This window comes from Musa acuminata, chromosome BXJ3-4 (assembly GCF_036884655.1).
Source record: "Musa acuminata AAA Group cultivar baxijiao chromosome BXJ3-4, Cavendish_Baxijiao_AAA, whole genome shotgun sequence".
NCBI classification, from domain to species: domain Eukaryota; kingdom Viridiplantae; phylum Streptophyta; class Magnoliopsida; order Zingiberales; family Musaceae; genus Musa; species Musa acuminata.
The window spans coordinates 45,482,590-45,503,077 of NC_088352.1; the positions used below are offsets into that span (position 1 = coordinate 45,482,590).

The window sequence follows — 20,488 nt, forward strand, 5'->3', positions numbered from 1 at the left end:
TCTCAGCGTGGATTAGATACTGAATGAGAACCATTCAAGAATACTTGAGCCATACCATAAAATGTTAATTAGTTCAGAGAAATTTGCTGGTATGTAAATTGATTTCCCATTCTTGTTCGTCTCGACATGAATCAACCATCACCTCTCCACCATGACAATAATTTTAGTGAAGGAAAGGATCGATTGTGCCGACATGAAGTAACCTGACACCAACCTCAGCTTCGTTAAAGGCCCACCTGGCCTTGCATAGACAGCTACCAGAGCAGTCCAACAACAGCCATTTGACAGACACTGGATCCTACTCTTCTGTCTTGATCTGCTATGTGCTCCTGCACCAATTGGCTTGCTGTGATCAATTCTTTGGAACATGTAGATACAGATACAAGTCTCTGGACTCGGCTAGAGGCCAGTGGCTGACAGATTTCCTTACGAGTGACCTCAGAAAAAAGAAGAAGAAAAAAACAATTATGACAGCCTTGCATCCACGTCCACACCAAACAAAACCAAGCAGTCATATCTGACATTCAACATCATGACCTAATTCCAAGCCCTAGAAGTTCACTCTAAGGTTCTTTACAGAGCATAGTCTAAATTTCTTAGTACATTGCAAAATATTCCAAGATCATGGTTGACCAGAGAGAGAACAGCCACTGGGGGGATCACTAGTTATCTTCATTAAATGACTGCAAGTTTCGGAATGTGTGCTAAATTCAAAATGTCCAAGCAAGAATAGAAGAAGAAGAATAGGTGTTAGAAGAAAACAAAATACACTGATCCCTTGTACCGGCTTTTGCTTCTGAACACAAGTTTCAACTCCGCAATCCACGGGCCAACTTGAATGTCTTGGGTTGTCTAGTTAACTGAAGACAGAGAATGAAGAATGAGTGACAGTTAAACTAATATGAGATATCATATCAATTGCATGGATGGTGCTAAGTGGTAAAATGCAATGTAGTTTGCTCTAAGGTAGATGTCTGCAGACATCTAAAAGTTCCCCACATGTGCAGAAGAGTATATATATCAGATGATGGCTGTTAAAAGACCACTGAACCACAGGATCATGTCTGGAAGAAAGACAAGGTTACAGAAGGGCAAAGTTTGAACGGCAAATGATTCTAACACTCAAGGGGAATACAAGAAAGACACGTTGATTTGCGATGAGTATCAAGTTGCCCACCAACACATGGCAACAGTTCACTTATGGAGATTCTGCTTAGCTGACTCGAGAAAAAAATATATTAAGCAGTGTTGAACACAAGGCAATCATGAATTGCATGGGGACAAGGTTGAATGAGAAATTGATATCAGGTTCTTTATTGAAGCCCAATCAACCTATGGGGAACAGGTTCAGTTCCCCTGTTCACACTCATGCTGGTTTCATCCACAGCAGAGGAACAGCTAAATGAAAGCAGCTGTTTCAAAGAGCAATTCCTTCTCATGCCCAATTACCATGTATATTCCCATTAGGCCAGTTCTTCAGTCACCAAGTAATCTTTCTTTTTTCAACATGATTAAAAACAAAAGGTACTCATCCATTTTCCAAAATCGAAGATAACCAGCAACCACCAGAATGCATGTTTTATTGAGGTCGTGAGACCCAATATGTGAATGATAGAACCAGCAGAAGGAAGCATCGGCAGATCAACCATTTACCTTGAAGCTCTTGCAGGGATTTGAGGAACATCTTGTGGTTCCCACCAAGCTCGATACAGATTGCCATACGGTTAGATTTCTGATGCCTGTAAAACCACAACAAGTAACATTACCAAGAGAATTCAAGAAATAAATGAAAATTAGAGAATCCACTTAGGATGTCCAACCCAGTTAAGAAGCTCCACATTTATAAATTAGATTGATTCTCAAGGCTGAAACAACAGCCTGTAAGTTCACAATGTATGACTTGCTTTTCACTAAACCAAGAAATCAGTGAAGTAAAAGAGAATAATGCTCTCAGGAACCAACATTCATTCACCAAATGCTTCCCAGTTGTAATACAAATCTTGGACTAATCCAGTAGATTTAAGTGAAATGCACACACAAGAATTTTGAAAATATATTTCTTCCAAGTACACAATATAACTCAATTTACAGCTAGCAATTTGAGAAATGTGAGTCTAGAATAAGTTGCAAAGAAAATGTCATGTATGTGGGGCACAAAACTTCAATGATGAAGGATTATAGACTTGAAGACAATGTCTACAGTTGTTTTTTGTTTCCACAGTTGACAACATGAACTTGGAGTTCAAATTCACCATGCACTTTCCATTTGTTTATGACTAGGTAGAGTTTCTCTCTGTCAAGCTACTAAACTGCTCACAAGAATGAAGTGATCCATTATTGTGGTCAAAACTGAATTCTGGTTAAAATAGTCATTGTAGCTTCTTGCACATAATGGATCTAGGACAGGTAGGGCCAGCTCACAGAAGTGAAAGGTAGATTTCACCAAACAATTCCTGACCCCAGAATCAGTACCAGTGACACTGAAGATGCAGAGACAGAATTGAAAAGACAATGCTATAATGCTGCACTGATCGAGAAGTGAAGGTTTCTAACATCAAGAAGAGCTGATATGTCCCAATCAAATTCTAGCACAGATAACAGGTCTATGAAATGCTCAGCCACTCAGGCATGCTGATGAACAATAATAGAATTATATGAAGCATGAACCAGTCTCAAGAAGCACTAAATATGCTCCTAATCCAACCTAAACTTGCTATCCATTATTTACAACAGAGAAGCAGGCCGTGTGTTCATCTTTATATCCACATCCTTCAGAGAACATGAGCTCACAGCAAATTTGAGACCTCGCAATTCATTAATTACAACAGAGAAGCAGGCCCATGTGTTCATCTTTTTCCCCACGCTTCAGAAAGCTTGCCCTCTTGGAAAATTTAACACCCTGCATGCCAGCTGGAGGTACATCTTCAGTCTGCCAACCAATAAGATGTAGGATTTGTAGACAACTACCACTATAACCAGACAGATACTGACCATTTAAGATTGGATACATGGTCCTTTTCCTGCCATTAAGTAGTATTCAGAGCAATAATGGTATAAACAACATCGAATCTGATGCAGGCATTATTTTGTCTTTTTTTTTCTTCAGGATAATTTTATTAATTCATTCATTTTTTGCAGATAAAAAAGTCTAACAAGACATTTCTTGATGAAAATTTAGTAAGTTTTTACACTACATTTTATTCAAGGGAAGGAGAGTAAGCCGAGTTAAAAACTAAAAGAATAGACTGGAAAAATATGCTTAACTGAAATTTGTATCCATAGTACCAATAAGAAATCATTACTAAAAGTAAGAATGTAACATGAAGATAAAAGGGTGATTTCCCTAAAAAATACCCACATTTTGGGTATTTTCCAATTGGTATCACCATTTTATTTTTTTTCTCAAATAGTACTCTTAATTTGAAAAATATTCAAACCGCCCTTCAAAAACACTGCAAAAGGACGATTTACAGTGTTGTTGGCATGTTACAGTGTTTTGGTCACCATAACAAAAACGTTGTAAAGCTTACTTAAAAACACAGTAAATAAACCAAATGGAATCAAAACACACCAAATATTATTTGATATATCATACTATGATTCAAATAGGTATTTAAAATAGCTTAGGAACAATATCACCCAAATAGAAATAAAAAATTACCTTTACAGTGTTTTGCCCACCACAATAAAACATTATAAGACCTACTCGAAGACACTATAAACGATCTAAATGGAATCTAACCCCAACCAAACCAACTAGAAGCCTAAAAATATAGAATCATAAGGTCTATGAGCAATGACAACTAAATAGGTACAATATGATGTCAATTATGATATTTTTCAATAGTGTTTTCAGTATCTCAATAAAATACTATAAACATTGTAAATGATCCAGATGAAAACATTGTAATAGTTTTAAAATGATAAAAATGGGCAAAAATTTTTTGAGGGATATTTTGTGTAATTTTTAAATTAGAGATATTGTTTGAGAAAATGTAAAAGAGGGGTACCCTTTTGGAAACACCCAAAATATGAGTATTTTCTATGGAAATCGTCCAAGATAAAAATTGTTTGCCCTGAGATCCCAGTGTGGTTTTGTCATATAACAATCCAGTACCTGAGCTTCAGCTTTAGTGAATAATTTCCATCGTCTCAAAGGCTTCAACACATTCATAAGGGTACCAAAATACATTCATTAGCAACTGGTGGACACTTTGATGGAGTCATCGTTTTGTCCTACTTTTATCTTCAAAATAATTTTATTAATATGGGCTTTTTGCAATTGTCATAAATGTTATCACAACAATTTCTTTGCAAATATGAACTCTGCCCATGTTTTTGCCTAAGCAAAAGAAAAAAATGAACTAAATAATTGATGATGATTTAAAAGATATGTTTAATTAAAGATATATTCATGGGAAAAATTAATACCTATAATAGATACCTCCCAAAGCATGATTGAAATTATGAAAGATTCTCTGGATATGAAAGATGAGATGATCGAATTCTTACTCTTCGACTAAAAGAATTAGAATTTCTTTTTTATTTGTCGTTGAGGTTAGGGTTTTTATAAGGGGGAATGTTGTGATTGACTAAATGGTAGAATGAATTCAATTTATATTCTCAAATTATGTGGGAGTGGCACGAGGAATCAGGTAGAAAGGTTGTAAATGTGACCCCTACAATCCAAAACTATAGTAATTGATTATTGTGCACAAGAATGCTATGCTGTTCATCCTGACTAGCAACAATTATATGTGAGACAGGAGATATATAGTTAGCAACTGCGTGAAACAGAAACAAATCCTTCCCCAGAGAACATCAACGCATCATGAGTCCATATCAGAACGGAGTTTATGCCAATACCAATTGTGAGATGAATCAATTGTGACGCTTGAGATGATATAACCGAAGAAAAGAAGACTCGGAAACCGAATGTAGATCAATGGATGCGCAATCTTCACCATTCTCTCAAATCATAGTAGCGTACATTTCAGCATGTACATAATTTTAACATGCAAAGAACGGGAGACGACTCACGAAAGGTATCTTGGAGGCTTTGTCGTTCAAGACGGCGTGCAAACCGAGCGACGCGAAGAAGCCCAGCCCTTCGCATAGCCACGCTAACGCCTCGTGCTGATAGAAAAGAAGCCACAAAAGAGGAACACATACGGATTCATTCTCACAATACATCATTGGAACAACAGAAAGAAGGAAAAACCCCTAATCTTTTGGATGATGGAAGTTACCTTCCCGATAACGGTAGGGCAAGGCGATAGGTCCAGTTCTCGGACGAACCCGATCGTCGTAAACGGGCAGCTTACAAGATGGACCAAAAACGACATGGATCAGAAACTGAGTGGGAGAAGAGCTTACGGGCTTGCCGGAGACGATGTGCTGGCCGAGGGAGAGGCCCATACCGGAGCCCAAGAGGATGGCGGGGGCGGCGCAACGGGCCAAGCCGCATCGTGCGTCTGCTTCGTCTGCCGTGGGACGTTGTTCCGCTCGCAGAGGCATGCGACCGGAGGTCATCGCTTCGACCTTATAGTCGAATCCAAAATCAATTGGATCCTCGGGGACTGCGGTAGCAAGGGCCATATCGGGTCGTCTCCACCTGCGAACGTGAATCGAATAAAATATTGTGGATCCGGATCCGAGAACGGCTACAGCGTGTCTGTGACCATGTTTCCGAGTCCACTGACACACCAACTCAAAGGACCATGGGCTGACAGCCCATACTAACAAGAGACGGCTATGACGGAATCTCAAAAGCATGCGAATCATAGAATAAATGTCCGGCAGATACACATTGAGAATAATAGGTCATTAGGGCAGATGCAAGAATCTTCATAACATTATACTGAATACCAGCAACAACTCAAAATTTAGAGCAAGGATGCCTTCTGAGATGCATTGTTTAACTGATTGAAATTTTAATGACAACCTCTATAACCAACAGAAATCGGACATGATGCTTTAGATCCTGCACCAACTCTAAAGGTCAATACAGAAACTGAAAATCTTTACTTACATAGCATAAGAATAAATGAAATATAAAAAACAAGATTTGCTTGAGGTAATGTCTGGAGTAAACATGATGGTTGGTAAGACCAGAATAACTGTCATTGAGAAAAAAAAAAAAAAAAGTTACCTTGCTGTATTAGGAGCCATATTCTCAAGACCATTCATTCTAGAAAATAGATTAGACACTCCATTCACATGTTTAGGCAAATCATAGCCAATCTTAAACATGCTGGGAAATCAGCTACTAGAAAAACAATGATAAAGGCATCAATGAGGTTTTGAGAGGATAAACACACGGTGATGACCGATGCGAGCTTCAAGAATACGGCCGAGATGGCGAAGGACCTGTAAGTCACAGTTACGGGAATTAGCCCATTTGGTAACACTCTCTGGCAATCATGCATCAGTAACACCTAATTTTGCTCCAAACATATTTTGCCAACAGAAGTTCCAATATTTGGAATATTGATCTTAGCATATCCTCTTGCTGCTAATATATATGAAAAACTTGGTACCAAGTCCTAATAACTGTAACATGCCAACATGCACCAGCAATTTCATGCACGAAAGTTATAAAAAAAAAAAAAGACTTAAGGCTCCCGTCAATACAAGATATAAAAAGAGTCAATATACATAACCTTATCTTTTAATATTTAAAGAGATTGTTTTCATGAATTAGATCCTAATCTTGACAGGTTGCAAAGGAGCAACCTCATCATTATTCCAAGATCCGCCCTCAAATTTCATGTGCAAAAGTAAACCAATAAAATAAAAAAAGGAGGAGAATCCTGAAATAAGATACACAGACAATGATTTCACAACTAGATACGTTGGACTAAGTAGTTTAAATTTATAAGCAATATCAGCGAGGCAGAAAATTAATAGATAATGTAAAAACATCAGGACGACAACTCAACCAAGTCATAGTCACAGTACAGCTGGTAGTACAAGTATGACAGAAATTAGCACCTGTTGCTGTGTTCCAAGGCCCAAATAGTTTCATGATTGTTATGGGATACCATGTGAACATGATATATAGATGAAAAGAGGTAGCCATCACACTTTATACCAACACATGCAGGTTGACATACTCATAGCCAGCAGGATATATGTATCATACATTACATAATGCAAATTACGGAGTTCGACTGTGCGCCTGGGAACATGACAGCAGGCACATAATTCCAACGAGAGACTTAGAAGTATGATGAGAAAATAAAGGAATGTATAAGTAAATAAGCAAAGTTAATTGTATTCTCATCTATAGAACCCACAGACAAGAGACATATTGTCAGACCTAATCCAACCATCTAGAGTCCACAATAATGATCCCCATTGATAAACTTGGGAAGCACAATTAGAGATTTCATTATGACTAGATAACTTACTGTCAAAATTGCTTTTCCCGTATTGTCAAGTTTCAGTCCTGGTCCTTTTATGTCTGTTTCCAGGAAAAAGTGCTTGCCTTTCACTGCTTCAGTTGTTGCTATGTCTCTTAGTTCCTGCATTTTAACAACAACAGTAGCAAACCTGTGTAACATTGAACAGACATACAAATTCAGCACAAAATGTGATACACGCATTCTTCCCACATGGGTTACAGTTTACACATTACCACACAGGAAAAATGTATGATAGCCAGCTGAATCTACTTACAAGAGCTTTTTCCCAGGTGTCTTCAGCTAGCTACATGAAAACAAGAAGACACGATAAACAAATGGCCAATAGGAAGACGCCAAGCTTATTTATAATACTGAGCAACACAAACCTTCTTCTTTGGGCATGAGACGAGATGAGAATTTGCTTCTGCATACATAGCTATCTCATTGATAGCAATATTGACCTTGTCCAAAGTAAGCCTTCCCCTCATATAACTGCAGTTGTTAAGATGGAAAAATTGAATTTGGTTTCAAATGATACGTGATTTGCTTATCAAGCACATACAATATCTTTCAATATCCATATGAGATTATAAATATTTATTACCAGGGACCCTGGTATGTCATTCAACTTCTTTTCAGAACATCTGAAATCAGGAAAGAGTATGGATTATGTAACCTATTTTGCCTGACTTAAATATTTTCAACTTGTGTTTTGGCTCCTATCTTTCTGCCTAGTTAATTTCAATGACAGATCATTTTTCTACATCAACATACCATAAATACCAGCCTTTTCCAATTGTCCTCAGAACACCAGAGGCCTTTCACAAAACCAATGAACTCCAACTCCATGTATTTTTAGATTTATTATCTTGGAACTCGGTTCTTTAATTTTTCATTACCGGATTAACTAAGAGACACAAAAAACAGATAATCTACAACATTAAAATTGACAAGAGATAGAAACAATGAGAACCAAGAAGAAATATAACAACATGGTGCAGAAGAAATATACAAAGTAAATTTGAGGATAGACTTACGAAGACAGTGAATCCAGTTCCTCGGCAGAAATATACCACCGCGGTGCAGGAGATGGACCCTTCTTCCCCTACATGGGAACAATGCATCTGTTAATTGGAGAACAAACATAACTATTTCTTGGAAACAGTTGCACAAAGTTATTTGATCTTGGCGCAATCGTGAGGTTAGACTAAAATCTTGTGAATTACGGAAGTAGCACTGTTTATGGTCAATACAAAAGAGAAAAGGCCTCAAATAAAGCATTCTTTTATAATGTCAACTCGAGGCTTGCTGATTTCAGCCGCTTACTGGTGATAAACACTGTAATCATGATGCAAACATTAAGAATAAGCTTTACGACGAACAGATGAGGGGCAGTCTCTTACCTTGAGCATAGCAACAGGCTCCTCCTTGAGATGACAAGGCTCGTGCAATGTATCGGGACCCGAATCATCAGGCACCAAGCTGAAACCAACAAACCCAATTCCTTTGAAGAATCTTCGTTGCAAAACTATATTTGAAGAAGAAAAAGAAAGGTTAAATGAACAATAAATAAATTGGTCGCCAGAAGAACTACCTCGAAGAGGGGTTTTGAACCGATCGGCTTTGGTTCTTAAGCATCGAAGGCGGCATATGGGCGAGCATGTGCTGCAGCTTTCTTTGCTGCCGCTGGGACAGATCGATGAGTTTCTACACCCGAACAAAAGTAGGAAAGAAAGAGGTGAAGAAACCGACACGATTCGCTGGAGATTCTATGGAATTCAAGAAGAAAAGAGACCTTGGCCTTAGGGATAGCGTTTCTCTCCTCTTGTAGTCGGTCCTTGATCGCCTGGATCTGCGACTCCATCGTCTTCAGGGTCGCGTCGACCGCCGACAGATCGGGCATGCTGGTGGAGGGATACACTGCCCAAGAGAGTAAGAAAGAATTTAAGCGATTCGGCGGTGGATTTCTTCAAAGGAAGAAATGGGAAACGGGAAGAGAGAAGAGAAAGTGGGGGATGGCGAACTGTTGCGGGCGATGACGAGCTCCTGCAGTTCGACGATGCGGGTGTGGAAGGAGGAGACGACGGCGTCGAGGGAGGATCCCGCTTGCTTCAGATCCATCGCCGCTACCGGTCTCCCGAATCCCCACTTCTTTCTCTCACTCAGTCCTCGCTCTCTCGCCGTTCCCAAACCAAACGTTTTGAATGCGTTGCTGCCGCTTACTGGTTGGGAGGGAAACTTCTAATTGTTTGCTGATCTATCCGTCTTAAATAAGAAATTTCTTGAATGCGGCCCTAAAACGTAACTTTCTTGCAAAAAATCCCTTCTATTCCGTAATACCAGGTCAAAAGACTGGTTTACCCTTTTTGTTAGGGGATGTGTCAAACAGGTAACTTCCTAAGATCATTAATCTTTTTCTTGTGTTTCAAAGGTTATTTTCGCAAAAGCAACAAATCAGGAGCACGATTTTAGAAATTATTATGGCCATTTTGTTAAATCGTGTATATGTTTCAAAAGATGTACTATACGGAGGTATTGATGTAATTAGACTTGGATGAAGGTCTTTATGTAATTTTGACTTTGATAGTGGTGTTTGTGCAAAGACTTGGATGCCCTATGCTTTTGTCGTGGTAGATTTTTCTTCATGTGGGGTTGGGTTTTCCTGAATCATATGTCTGAATGTATTTGGTTTTGCGTCCCCATCATAGTAGATTTCTCTTTACACGGGTCGAGATTTTCAGACTCATGCGTCTCAATCATATTTGATATCGTGTCATCGTCGTGGTAGATTTCTCTTCACGGGGGTCGAGTTCTCTCGACTCATGCACCTCGAGCACTTTTAGTCTCGGGCCTCCGTTGTTGTGAATTACTCTTCATGCGAGTTGGGTTTTCTTTGACTTACACACTTCGAGCATATTTATCCTTGCGCCTTCGTCGTAGTGAATTTTCCTTCACGCATGTTGGATTTTCTTGACTCGTGCCCCGAACACGTTTGGTCTTGCTCCTCCATCGTGATGGATTTTCTTTCACACGGGTTAGGTTTTCCTGACTCATGCGCCTCAAGCACGTTTGGTCTTATGCCTCCATTGTAGCGGATTTCTCTTCACGCGAGTCAGGTTTTCTTAACTCACTCGTCTCGGGCATGTTTGGCCTTACACCTCCGTTATGGTAGATTTCTCTTCACATGAGTCGAGTTTTCTTTACTCATATTCCTTAGGCATATTAGGCCTTACGCCTCCACCATGGTAGATTTATCTTCATGCAAGTTAGGTTTTCCCAACTCCTGCACTTCGAGCAAGTTTGGTCTTGTGCCTCTACCATGACCAATTTCTCTTCACGCATGTCAGGTTTTCCCGACTTGTGCGCCTCGGGCACATTTGGCCTTACGCCTCTATCGTGGTAGATTTTTCTTCATATGGGTCGGGTTGAGCACATTTGGCTTTACGCCTCCGCCATGGTGGATATCTCTTCACACATATTAGGGTCTCCCAACTCACGTGCGCTTTAGGCATGTTTGGCCTTGCGCCTCTATCGTGATAGATTTCTTTTCATGCGGGTTGGGTTTCCCAACTCATGTGCCTCGAGCACGTTAGGCCTTACACATCCACCATGACATATTTCTCTTCACATTGGTTCAGTTTTCTTGAAGTTTGGCCTTATGCCTCAACCGTGGTAAATTTTTCTTCACATAAGTCGAGTCTTCCTAACTCACGTGCCTTATGCCTCAACCGTGGTAAATTTTTTTTCACATAGGTCGAGTCTTCCTAACTCACATGCCTCAGGTATGTTTGACTTTACCCCTCTGTGGTGACAAATTTCTCTTCACATGGGGTTTTCTGACTTACGCGTCTCAAGCATGTTTGGCATTACGCCTCTGTTGTGACAGATTTCTCTTTACGTCGATATGGTTTTCCCAACTCATGCGCCTCATACATGTTTGGCCTTGCGTCTCCATTGTGGTGATTTCTTCTTCACACGGGTTGAGTTTTCCTAACTCACGTGCCTTGGGTATATTTTCCCTTACACCTCTGTCATGACATATTTCTCTTCACGTGGGTCGGGTTCTCCCGAATCACGCATCTCAGGTACATTTTGCCTTGTGTCTTTGCCATGGCAGATTTCTCTTCACATGAGTCAAGTTTTCCCAACTCACATGCTTTAGGTACATTTGGCTTTGTACCTCCATTGTGACGGATTTCTTTTCTTGCGAGTCGGGTTTTCTCGACTCAAGTGTCTCCGGCACATTTAACCTTATGTGTCTTTTGTGGTGGATTTCTCTTCATGTCAGTCAGGTTTTCTTGATTCACACACATTAGGCACGTTTGGCCATGCACCTCCGCCATGATGGATTTCTCTTCACACGGGTTAGGTTTTCTCGACTCACACATCTCAAGCACATTTGACCTTACGCTTCCATCGTGACAGATTTCTCTTATGCGGGTCAGGTTTTCCTCACTCATGTGCTATGGGCATATTTGGCATTGTGACTCTGTCGTGATGGATTTCTCTCTATATGGGTTGGTACTACTATCAAAAGCCTCCAATGATGAAAGGTGAAAGTTAGCTAGGATTAGCTCCTCTTGAATGTCCTTGGTGAATGCAATCAACTCGATATGGGGTTAGTCGACCCTTCGCTTTTGGATTGTTAGAATTCTCATCGTATCTCTTATAAGTGTTAGTCTATTCATCATAGTTGAATCCTTAGAGAATCATTCATCGAATTTGCCAACTTGGTCTAGGATTTAAGTAGAGAAGAGTGGTGGTGTGGTGGTCCACTGAAGTCCACGATTAGGGAGTAGAGTGCTCCCTTGGCCGACGGTTCGATAGGCCTCAAGCTCTCTTGAGATGTTGTATTACATCGAGTTGTGGGACCTCGATGAGTGTCGATGCTGGTGATGGTTAACCTACTGACCACAGTTGAGATGATGGCATCGGTTGTTGGGCTAGCTTGGGAAAGAGTGAAGCAATAGCTTGCATCATGCCCATTAGTGTCTTAAGCTTTAAGAATATCTCAACGAGGATGAGTAGGTGACTCGGGGTCGCTCTCAGGCCGTAGAAAGGACTCTAGTATTGCATTAGCGTTTGCGTCAAGGTGGATACATCCACGTGTGGAAAGGTTAGCTACTACCCCCGAGTGAAAATATTGTGGGTCGGGGGGCAAGGCCTTCTTGCTTAGGAGTTCATTAAAAGGGTTGGTAGGCGGACATTCCTGTGACATCGGACCATTCTTTTAGCACCAAAATGTTAGAAAAAAAAATCATTATTGTTCTGACTAGTCCGACGTACTCCAGACCCATATGTGCAGGGTTGCCCGAGATACCTCCAAGGTAGATACTAAGCTCCCAAGTCGCCACCCACACGAAGACCGATGTCGAGAAAAGTTTTTTGGCCTGATTCCTCCGACATCCAAATTAATATCCCCAAGTCTGAGAGTCTCGATGCGAGTGAAAAAAAAGATCACTCTCCCTTCTTTGTGTTAAGGATGTGGGGTAAAATATTGGGATGAGACGGAGAATAATTTGTGAAATATTTTTTTGGACTCTTATGGGTTGACGAATGTAAAGCCATTTGAAGGTACCGACTTATGTGACAGTGACATGTGATTAGCTGACAACGTATCTCATATCACCGGCTTATCATCCCTCAACCTTCTTTCGAAGGTACCGACTAATCTAATCGGTAAAAACTTTAACAAATGATTATAAAATTTTAGATTCCAATACTACCCAGTAAATCCATTTATCATGTGAGGAGAAAAAAAAAATATTTACCAGCCATCAACTTTCTACTCAAATCATTTGTAATTGAGTTTAGCATTTCACCTTGCATCAATATCTTAATACCAAATATTTCAAGAAGTTCTTGAGGCGGAATTCTTCTTAAAATCTCTCTCTCTCTCTCTCTCTCTCTCTCTCTCTGTCTCTCTCTCTCTCTCTCTCTCTCGCTAACGCAACCTCACGCGACACATAGACATTACCCATCTCGATCCTTCTTAATAATACATATGAATTAACTAACACCTTAAATCTTCGCATGTGAAATCGAATGAGTGCAAGAAGTAGGTATAGGTATATATCCCTGAAATAAATGCATGAAGTAGGTGCAGGTATTCATTAACCATGTGCCTTTGCACCCTCTAAGAAGACGTGGTGGAAGAAACATGCCAATGGTGACCCGTGCAATGATCCCTCTTGTTGTTTTCGTAGCAGCCCAGCATGGAAACTCTCTGCCTTCGCATTCCATCACCATCTATCATCCTCAACTATTCATCTTACAGACAGAAGATGCAGAACTCCCATCTATCATTCAACAATATATTGTACAACCATACGAGTTACAGGCCGTCGCAGCAAATAAAATGCACGGATACCTGTATATGTACACCCATAAGAAGGGGTCTCCGGTCGCGTAAACAGAGCAAAAGCTACTCGACAAAGATAAAGATGAGGTATCGAAGTGGTTTATCAGTTGTGAGAGGGGGGATTGGTCGTCGGTCCAACGTAATCCTCATCAAACCCTGGATGCTCCTTCGCTCCACCTCGAGGCACAGGCCATGTAACCTTAACGAGCGTGGAGGCTTGAAGGGCACCTGAGACGCCTTCGTTCTTCCCCTTGACGTCCTCTGTGCGTTCAACAGTCGATAAGCCTTGTTTCTTCTCGAGTGCAACACCTTCCGATGACGTCGACTCTGCGGGATTTCCATGGACTGAATTCTCTTCCGGAATCACCTTCGCAGAAACCTAAACAAGAGACACGCTAAGGTTACAGTCATCCTACGTATGTAATCAACAAACATGATCGATGATCACCAACCTTGCTGGATTCATTGTAACGACTGCTTGGATCTTTGGCATGCATCCTTAGATGCCGGGCATTGCATGCGTCGACGGAAAGAGCTAACAGGAGGGTGAAGAGAAGAGCAACAGAAGGCATGTCTGTTGTGCTATGGGTTGAGTTGATGATGCGTACGAGTATTTGTAAACCATGGCATTAACTGCGGTCCTGCATGGCATCGAGGTGAAGTGGTGGTAGTGTCGCCTCTAAGAAGACACGGAGGACTGCAGGTATCGAGAGAGAACTTCGCGACGGAGATATGGAGGACTGCATTGCTTTGTCTTGTCCGTCGGCTTCTCTATTTCCTCCTCTCGATCTGTGTCTAACGAGTTCTTCGAGCGAAGTTATTGTTGTACGGGATTGCGGAGAAGCGCGGGGCCCCACCGATCACCGACCACGCCTGCTCGTGGGACCCGACGGCCCCTTCTCAGGTTGGGCGACGGAGCGTGGCGGCAACGAGGTGAGGAGAGGAAGCGGGGCCGTCGAAAATGACGGGGCGAGGTCGACCGCTAACGGTCACCGGAATCTGGCGCGCGTGGTCGGTGAATCCGTGTGGGTCCGACGGGATCGATGGGAGAATGGCCCAAAATAATTAACCAAAATTAAGGATAGTAAATTCATCTAATCCTTATAGTTTATTCAAGTCTTCCTGCGATTAAAACGGAAACGAAATCTCAAACTCCTAAAAGCCAGTCACTACTAATCTTCTTCAGCATGGTCGGCTTCGACGATGGCGGCCTCAGCCTCGGCATCCTGCACCTCCTTCTCCGTCTTCTTCCCTTTCTTGGACTTGTAGTACACGTTCATGAAAGTGCCAATGGCGCCGTACTTGCGACGGCAGTGCTCGTAGTGGGACGCGTCGAACATCCTCCAGAAGTTCTTCTCGGTGAGCTCCGAGACGGAGTACTGCGCCTGGAAACCGTGGTTCTGAATCATCCACTCCTCGAGCTCGCGGACAACTTCGGCGCCGTCGAACTCCTCCCCCCTGAACACGGGACCTGGAGCATAGTACAAACCGACGTCGGTGAACATTTGGGCGAAGCTCGTGTCTCCCTGCCGGTGATGGTCCTCGAAGCCTGTTTCGGGATGCACCATCGTCTTCAGAGGAAGCTTGAACAGCCGATGGGGGCAGAGCCATACTGGATATAGCTGCAAGACGATTCAGGTTACTTAGTACTAGCTTAAAGATTCACAGTCTCAAAGACAGATCCAAGAAGGTACCTCCGTTTCACGATGGCAAAACTCGAGAGCATCTGCAACTTTGTACAGAGGAATCAGGAGATCCTGGATCACATGCATGTCATGGTAATAGTTCCTGATAGCTTCACCTTGGGTGGCCTTGAGCAAGGAGACCTTTGGCGGCATCAACCAGCCCAAGAACCATCTGAACCACCACTGGTCTGCGCATGGCAGGATCAGCTTCCCTTCCCAGTACAGAGATCTGGTATGCCTATGGTAATACTCTCGGGTGGGTATGTACTCCACGAACTCTCCCCTCTGCAGCGCTGTCTGTGCATGCTGGTAAAACCAGGGCTTGAACCACCACCCTATGCTGTTGATGACATTGCCCTTCTTCTTGGCTTCTTCCTCGGAAGCATACTTCCCGGTCATGCAGACAGCCTCGGTGGGGTTATAGATCATCGTCTCAACGAAGTCCGGAACCCTTGATGAATCCCCATCTCTGGGAGCAAACGAGTCTGCATAAGCCTGCGCGAGTTCCTTCAAGGTTCCCCGGTGCGGGGTGTAGGTAACCTTCATGTATTCCCTAACATGTATGAGTTTGATCTCTGCAGAAACCATGAGACCCAGAGTTCCTTGAGACCAGGGGATCCCGTAGAAAAGATCGGAATGCTCGTTGTCCCTGGTACACCTCACAAGTCGGCCGTCGGCAAGCACAACCTCCATGGCGACGACCGTGTCAGAAAAGAGCCCATACAAGTGTGAGCTCCCCTCGATTCCATAACCATTGATAAGGCCACCCACAGTGAGATCGTCAAGCTCTGCAACGACCGCAAGCGAGAGGTTCATGGGAATCGTAGCTCGAGTGATCTGACCCATATTAACAAGCGGCTCCACCTTAGCGATCATCCGCTCCTTGTCGATCTCAAGAATGTTCCTGAACGCAGAGAGATCGACCTCGAAATGTCTTGCGCGCTTGTAATCGACATTACGCATGCCAACCGCGATGTATGGTTTCCTGGCCGTGCACACGAGGCCATCCTTGGTTGGATCTCTCTGCTTGAGGCGCTTGATAACTTTGAGAACGTTCTCCTCATGTTCTTTCCGGCGACGCTCGTCGGACTTCATGGCAGATCTCACATGGCCAAGAAACAGTCTGAAGTAGATGAAGCAAGAGACGGGAAGCACCACAAAGACGACAACGATCCATCGGAACTGGACCAGATAGTCCACCAAAACTTTCTTTCTTTTGGGACGCAGAGGAGCTTCCACACCAGACATGATTCGTACCTGAGTTTCGATTTCTATCACATATGAGATGGTAGAAGGATGATGTTTGTAATTGACACCATGGACGAAGTCTGCTCTAACATTGACGAAGGAGGCAATAGATACTAAACTTACTAGAAAAAAGTTGAAGAAGAAGAAGAAGAAGATAGCGGGATAAACGGAAACAGAGACTTCTATCCAAATTCCATAAAACAAATCAAAGCATGATGTGAATGTGCAAAAGGAAGTAAACAGAAAGCACGCACATATCAAGAAAACTTCTTGCCAAATCAAAGATGGTCAATCTAATTTCCAACAACAACAACAACATCAGTGAAACAGAGTGCAAACTTTGACCGGAAGGCATGAAGGCAAGAACACCACCAGCCACGAAACAGAGCTTAGATTTCGACCGTAAAGCAGAACACTGCGAATCACCAAAGAAAGAAACTTTGCTACTGGTACGATACCTTCGAAGTGGGGGAGTGAGGGGCAGCAGACCTGATCAAGGAGGGAGGAAGGCGACCACCGTGGCTTGTGCTCCCAACGGGGTTTGATAACCAGCAAAGCTGCCCACAGTGGCAGGCTTTTAAGATTCAATGTATGATTTAAAGCGCAGTGGATCTTCTTTCGATCGAGCATTATGATAGAAGTGGCATTTGCATTCAAATGTACCCAAAAAAGAGAGCTTTAATGTGAAATTATGATGCTGAGAGACAACTTTATGTGAATTTACTTTCAATGATCATCCAAAAATCTTCTTGGTGGTCTTTCTTGTGTGATGGAAGAGGTGGTTCAATTATAACCTGAACAGCATAATCCTAAAAAAACAAGGCATAAATAATTGGTTATTAAATTTCTGATAAAAGCTACAAATTAGCATCATTTGACTATATTATCTACCTTAATTGCAGATAATTTAAATCGAGGGACCGACTTTGATTGAAAGTTCATTGCATCTGCTTTCCTAACCTATCAACTGTGTAATAGTACACTAACCGAGGGGTGATGTATCGCGAATCAATGGTTGCAGTTGATTGAACTGATCACTTAGATGTGAAACCACATCATTTGGATGTGGTTGACCCATCACAAGAGAGAGTCAGAAAGCAGAACACAATCTTTGCATCCAAACCTTTGCTGAGCAGGTCATTCATTAATACTGCACAATACAATCACACAAAGACACCTGTGGAAGAAGTGAAACCCATATCCACACAAATGGACATTATAAATACTGTTCTCCGAAGACATTTACTTGTGAGATCGCTTTGTACCATATGGTGTTAATTAAGTTTCCTGTATCAGCATTCTTCTGATGCTGTACTTCAGTAATCTTAGGAATACGAGTTAGTAGATGGTTCCGACAAGCCTTTGGTATGGAAACACTCTTATCGATGTAAATGCATGTGTGCTGATTGCAACTCCGTGGTGAGGGCAAAGGATGAGTTCGTCTTCTTCCTTTACCGCCTGAATCATATGCGCTCTGAGGCTGACTTCATGCATCTGTCAGAAAAGTGGCTTACCATCAGCATCAGCTCAACGCAGATCAAAACAATGTCAGCAACAAGCAGTGACCAACCTCCAGTGAAGTGACACTTGTACACATCTCCATCAGTTCCTCCAACCCTTGTATTTCCAGTCGTATTGTTTCCACCAACTCGTACAGCATCGTGTCGATGTCTCCGACCTGATTCGCCGAGACAGAGGAAGGAAGGTTAGAGGAAGCGATGAGCCGTAGAACCTCCCATGGTTGACAACATAAACCGCACCTTTGCGTAAAAGACGCCGGCGGTGGCGGCAATGTCTGTCATGGCCTCCATCGATGAGCTCAAGCAGCGACGAAGTGATACCGAGTTGGCCTGCACGGGGAATGCAGATGACTCGTGTTCCACAGACTCAGGAAACTGAGAGAGCAGAGCTTCTCTTACCTCGGCGCCTTCTACCAGAGGAAGCGAGAAGGCAGCAGCGCCCAAGAGCCTCACGAGCGTGGCCACAGCTTCGACGTGCTTCTTGGCGTGCGGTTCCCACTGGCTCAGGAGACGGAGTTGGGGACGAAGGATCTGAGGCAGCTTCATCTTCTGCTTCCGTCGTTGAACCAAGATCCGCTTGGCCGCCACCAGATTCCTTAGCTCGTAGATTCTTAGCCACGCGTAGAACAGCTTCTCCTGCAGATTTAGCCGCAAAACTATAAGCGGAGGCTTTGCAGCAAATTTAGTGTGGAGTTGTCGCAGATTAAGTTATGTAGTGGGACCCATCTGAAATTACAGAGGATCAAGCATCTCCGTGGTCGCGTAAGGAGTCTCTTGTTCGGGAACAAACAGCAGAACCCTGCAAAATTCAAAAAGGGCCAAAGAAGGAAAATAAGGAGAAAAAGGCTCGCCCTCTCTAACCTCGGCGTTGCACCGGGCGGCCTCGACGGCCGCCACCGCACGAGCGTTGGCGAACCTCCACTGGATCAGTCTCGACGTAAGCAGCCGCAGCTGGTGCGACTCTTCCTCCCCCGGTGCAGCCTCCTTCCTCCTCCGGAATAATCCCAACACCCCGCCTCCGCCGCCTTTCTTCCCGCCGGCAGTGACCACGGGCGCTGCGCGAGACGGATCCGGCGACGGCTTCGATTGGCTGGGCGATCGTGCCCACGCCGATAACCCGGTCTTGGTCTTTCTTGCGTCGCGCTGGGCAGGGGCGGAGGTGGACCGCGGGGGCGAACGGCCGGGGGAGAGGGCCCAGGCGGAGGGAGCTGTTCTCGGCTTCCTCAAGCTGGCGGGAGGGTCCGGCGGAGGGAGTCCACAGGAGATGCTCTTGCGGTTCTCCTTGGAGAGGCAGCACGAAGTCGCGGAAGGGTCGGTGACTTGGGGGCGGTGTTTGGCGGCGGAGTGGGAGCGGGTGAGCGCGGCCGGCGCGGAGTTGGAAAATGAGGAGAACAAGGGAACGGACTGCCGGGATGGAGAGGCGGGGCGGCGGGTGAGGCCGCAGGCGCCGCTTCGGCTGCGGAGGAGGAGAGGGCTCCGCGGGGAGGGCGGGCGGGCGTTCTCCATTGGCTTCGCTTTGTGTTGCGATTGCGCGGCAATGCAACATGTAAGGGCAGAGTCCACAATAAACACCCTCCAAACTGTTCCAAAATTACACCTTTATTCTCCTCATATTTTTCTTCATCGTTAATATAAATAATTCGTACGTTTTTTCTCGAACAAGACGAACAGCTTCCAAGCTACATAAATCGCTAAAAACAATTCTGAAGTAAACGCATTGTCCACACAGATAATAAATCTAGAAAATTTTCCAATATAAAATATAAAATAAACGTAAACAGGAGGCATGCACAGGGGCTGAATGGATAATACGGCGGGATGAGGAGGGTAAGGTGGGAATCGTGGAGGAAGTCGAGAGCACGTCGGCGGCGTAGGTGAGGGAGAGCGACTCGGAGCCCCGTGGAGTGCTCCCACGACCTAAAAGCTTTTATTAGCAGCGCGCACGTTACGATACTCGTGGTAATCAGAGCGAGATGTCAACATTGCTCGAGCTCCTCCGTCCCTTTCTCCCTTATTGGATATGTACCGGAAGAGAGTACGTTGTTGTCCACAAACCTAGAAAACAAGACCAAGAAAAATAACAGGGAAATCTAAATCTAGTGAGAGAACTGTTGTTCCTTCGGAGACTACCTCTTATGGCTAATTGATCGCGAAATCATACATACATATGTATGTATATACTTTGATGAACGGCGATCCTTTCGTTTATTGTAGACTTCATCTCCTTCTTGTGCAAGATGGCACAGCAACTTGAAGTTTAGGTTATTT

General features: G+C 43.3%; 5 protein-coding genes across 9 annotated transcripts; all 5 read right to left on the reverse strand.

Moving 5' to 3' along the window:
- Nucleotides 1-500: 500 nt before the first annotated feature.
- On the reverse strand, nt 501-5,739 carry LOC103982625 (uncharacterized). Of its 5 annotated transcripts, none has more exons than XR_010495749.1 (5): nt 5,421-5,739; nt 5,250-5,319; nt 5,041-5,136; nt 1,654-1,739; nt 501-860 (listed from the first exon to the last, which is right to left on the reverse strand). XR_010495749.1 is itself a non-coding variant. In XM_065147218.1 (5 exons), the coding sequence occupies exons 1-5, from the start codon at nt 5,465-5,467 to the stop codon at nt 2,892-2,894; spliced, it is 261 nt and encodes an 86-aa protein (XP_065003290.1). In that variant the 5' UTR covers nt 5,468-5,561; the 3' UTR covers nt 2,605-2,891. The 5 variants fall into 5 exon arrangements, 4 of the variants coding, with proteins under 4 accessions (XP_065003290.1, XP_065003291.1, XP_065003287.1 ...); XM_065147218.1 differs by lacking the exons at nt 501-860; nt 1,654-1,739 and adding exons at nt 2,605-2,910; nt 2,992-3,020 and having other exon boundaries at nt 5,421-5,561; XM_065147219.1 differs by lacking the exons at nt 501-860; nt 1,654-1,739 and adding an exon at nt 2,605-2,910 and having other exon boundaries at nt 5,421-5,561.
- Nucleotides 5,740-6,230: 491 nt separating this feature from the next.
- Nucleotides 6,231-9,633, reverse strand: LOC135580974 (spindle and kinetochore-associated protein 1 homolog). The gene is made up of 9 exons (XM_065147214.1): nt 9,431-9,633; nt 9,202-9,326; nt 9,001-9,113; nt 8,810-8,888; nt 8,444-8,511; nt 7,793-7,898; nt 7,681-7,710; nt 7,413-7,526; nt 6,231-6,369 (listed from the first exon to the last, which is right to left on the reverse strand). Exons 1-9 carry the CDS (start codon nt 9,525-9,527, stop codon nt 6,292-6,294), a joined length of 810 nt encoding a protein of 269 aa, XP_065003286.1. The 5' UTR covers nt 9,528-9,633; the 3' UTR covers nt 6,231-6,291.
- Nucleotides 9,634-13,870: 4,237 nt separating this feature from the next.
- On the reverse strand, nt 13,871-14,339 carry LOC135636462 (root meristem growth factor 10-like). The gene is made up of 2 exons (XM_065148151.1): nt 14,220-14,339; nt 13,871-14,146 (listed from the first exon to the last, which is right to left on the reverse strand). Exons 1-2 carry the CDS (start codon nt 14,337-14,339, stop codon nt 13,871-13,873), a joined length of 396 nt encoding a protein of 131 aa, XP_065004223.1.
- Nucleotides 14,340-14,871: 532 nt separating this feature from the next.
- LOC103982623 (delta(24)-sterol reductase-like) lies at nt 14,872-16,784 on the reverse strand. The gene is made up of 2 exons (XM_009399607.2): nt 15,462-16,784; nt 14,872-15,389 (listed from the first exon to the last, which is right to left on the reverse strand). The coding sequence occupies exons 1-2, from the start codon at nt 16,698-16,700 to the stop codon at nt 14,940-14,942; spliced, it is 1,689 nt and encodes a 562-aa protein (XP_009397882.2). The 5' UTR covers nt 16,701-16,784; the 3' UTR covers nt 14,872-14,939.
- A 1,117-nt stretch (nt 16,785-17,901) lies between these two features.
- Nucleotides 17,902-19,741, reverse strand: LOC135634773 (QWRF motif-containing protein 7-like). Its single transcript, XM_065145349.1, has 5 exons — nt 19,082-19,741; nt 18,620-18,856; nt 18,461-18,550; nt 18,271-18,378; nt 17,902-18,194 (listed from the first exon to the last, which is right to left on the reverse strand). Exons 1-5 carry the CDS (start codon nt 19,724-19,726, stop codon nt 18,039-18,041), a joined length of 1,236 nt encoding a protein of 411 aa, XP_065001421.1. The 5' UTR covers nt 19,727-19,741; the 3' UTR covers nt 17,902-18,038.
- Between the last annotated feature and the right edge of the window lie 747 nt (nt 19,742-20,488).

Excerpts from the sequence above, each read along its gene's own strand:
- LOC103982625 (XM_065147215.1), bottom strand. The coding sequence starts at position 5,467 with ATGCGGCTTGGCCCGTTGCGCCGCCCCCGCCATCCTCTTGGGCTCCG. Across the intron at positions 5,320-5,420 it reads CGCCATCCTCTTGGGCTCCG|CTGCCCGTTTACGACGATCG; the intron begins GTATGGGCCTCT and ends CCATCTTGTAAG. Across the intron at positions 5,137-5,249 it reads GCCCTACCGTTATCGGGAAG|CACGAGGCGTTAGCGTGGCT; the intron begins GTAACTTCCATC and ends CTTTTCTATCAG.
- LOC135580974 (XM_065147214.1), bottom strand. The coding sequence starts at position 9,527 with ATGGATCTGAAGCAAGCGGGATCCTCCCTCGACGCCGTCGTCTCCTCC. Across the intron at positions 9,114-9,201 it reads ACGCTATCCCTAAGGCCAAG|AAACTCATCGATCTGTCCCA; the intron begins GTCTCTTTTCTT and ends GTTCGGGTGTAG. Across the intron at positions 7,899-8,443 it reads GAACTGGATTCACTGTCTTC|TTATATGAGGGGAAGGCTTA; the intron begins GTAAGTCTATCC and ends TAACAACTGCAG.
- LOC135636462 (XM_065148151.1), bottom strand. The coding sequence starts at position 14,339 with ATGCCTTCTGTTGCTCTTCTCTTCACCCTCCTGTTAGCTCTTTCCGTC. Across the intron at positions 14,147-14,219 it reads GTTACAATGAATCCAGCAAG|GTTTCTGCGAAGGTGATTCC; the intron begins GTTGGTGATCAT and ends TCTCTTGTTTAG.
- LOC103982623 (XM_009399607.2), bottom strand. The coding sequence starts at position 16,700 with ATGTCTGGTGTGGAAGCTCCTCTGCGTCCCAAAAGAAAGAAAGTTTTG. Across the intron at positions 15,390-15,461 it reads TTTGCCATCGTGAAACGGAG|CTATATCCAGTATGGCTCTG; the intron begins GTACCTTCTTGG and ends ATCGTCTTGCAG.
- LOC135634773 (XM_065145349.1), bottom strand. The coding sequence starts at position 19,726 with ATGGAGAACGCCCGCCCGCCCTCCCCGCGGAGCCCTCTCCTCCTCCGC. Across the intron at positions 18,379-18,460 it reads CCGGCGTCTTTTACGCAAAG|GTCGGAGACATCGACACGAT; the intron begins GTGCGGTTTATG and ends TCGGCGAATCAG. Across the intron at positions 18,195-18,270 it reads CAAGTGTCACTTCACTGGAG|ATGCATGAAGTCAGCCTCAG; the intron begins GTTGGTCACTGC and ends CTTTTCTGACAG.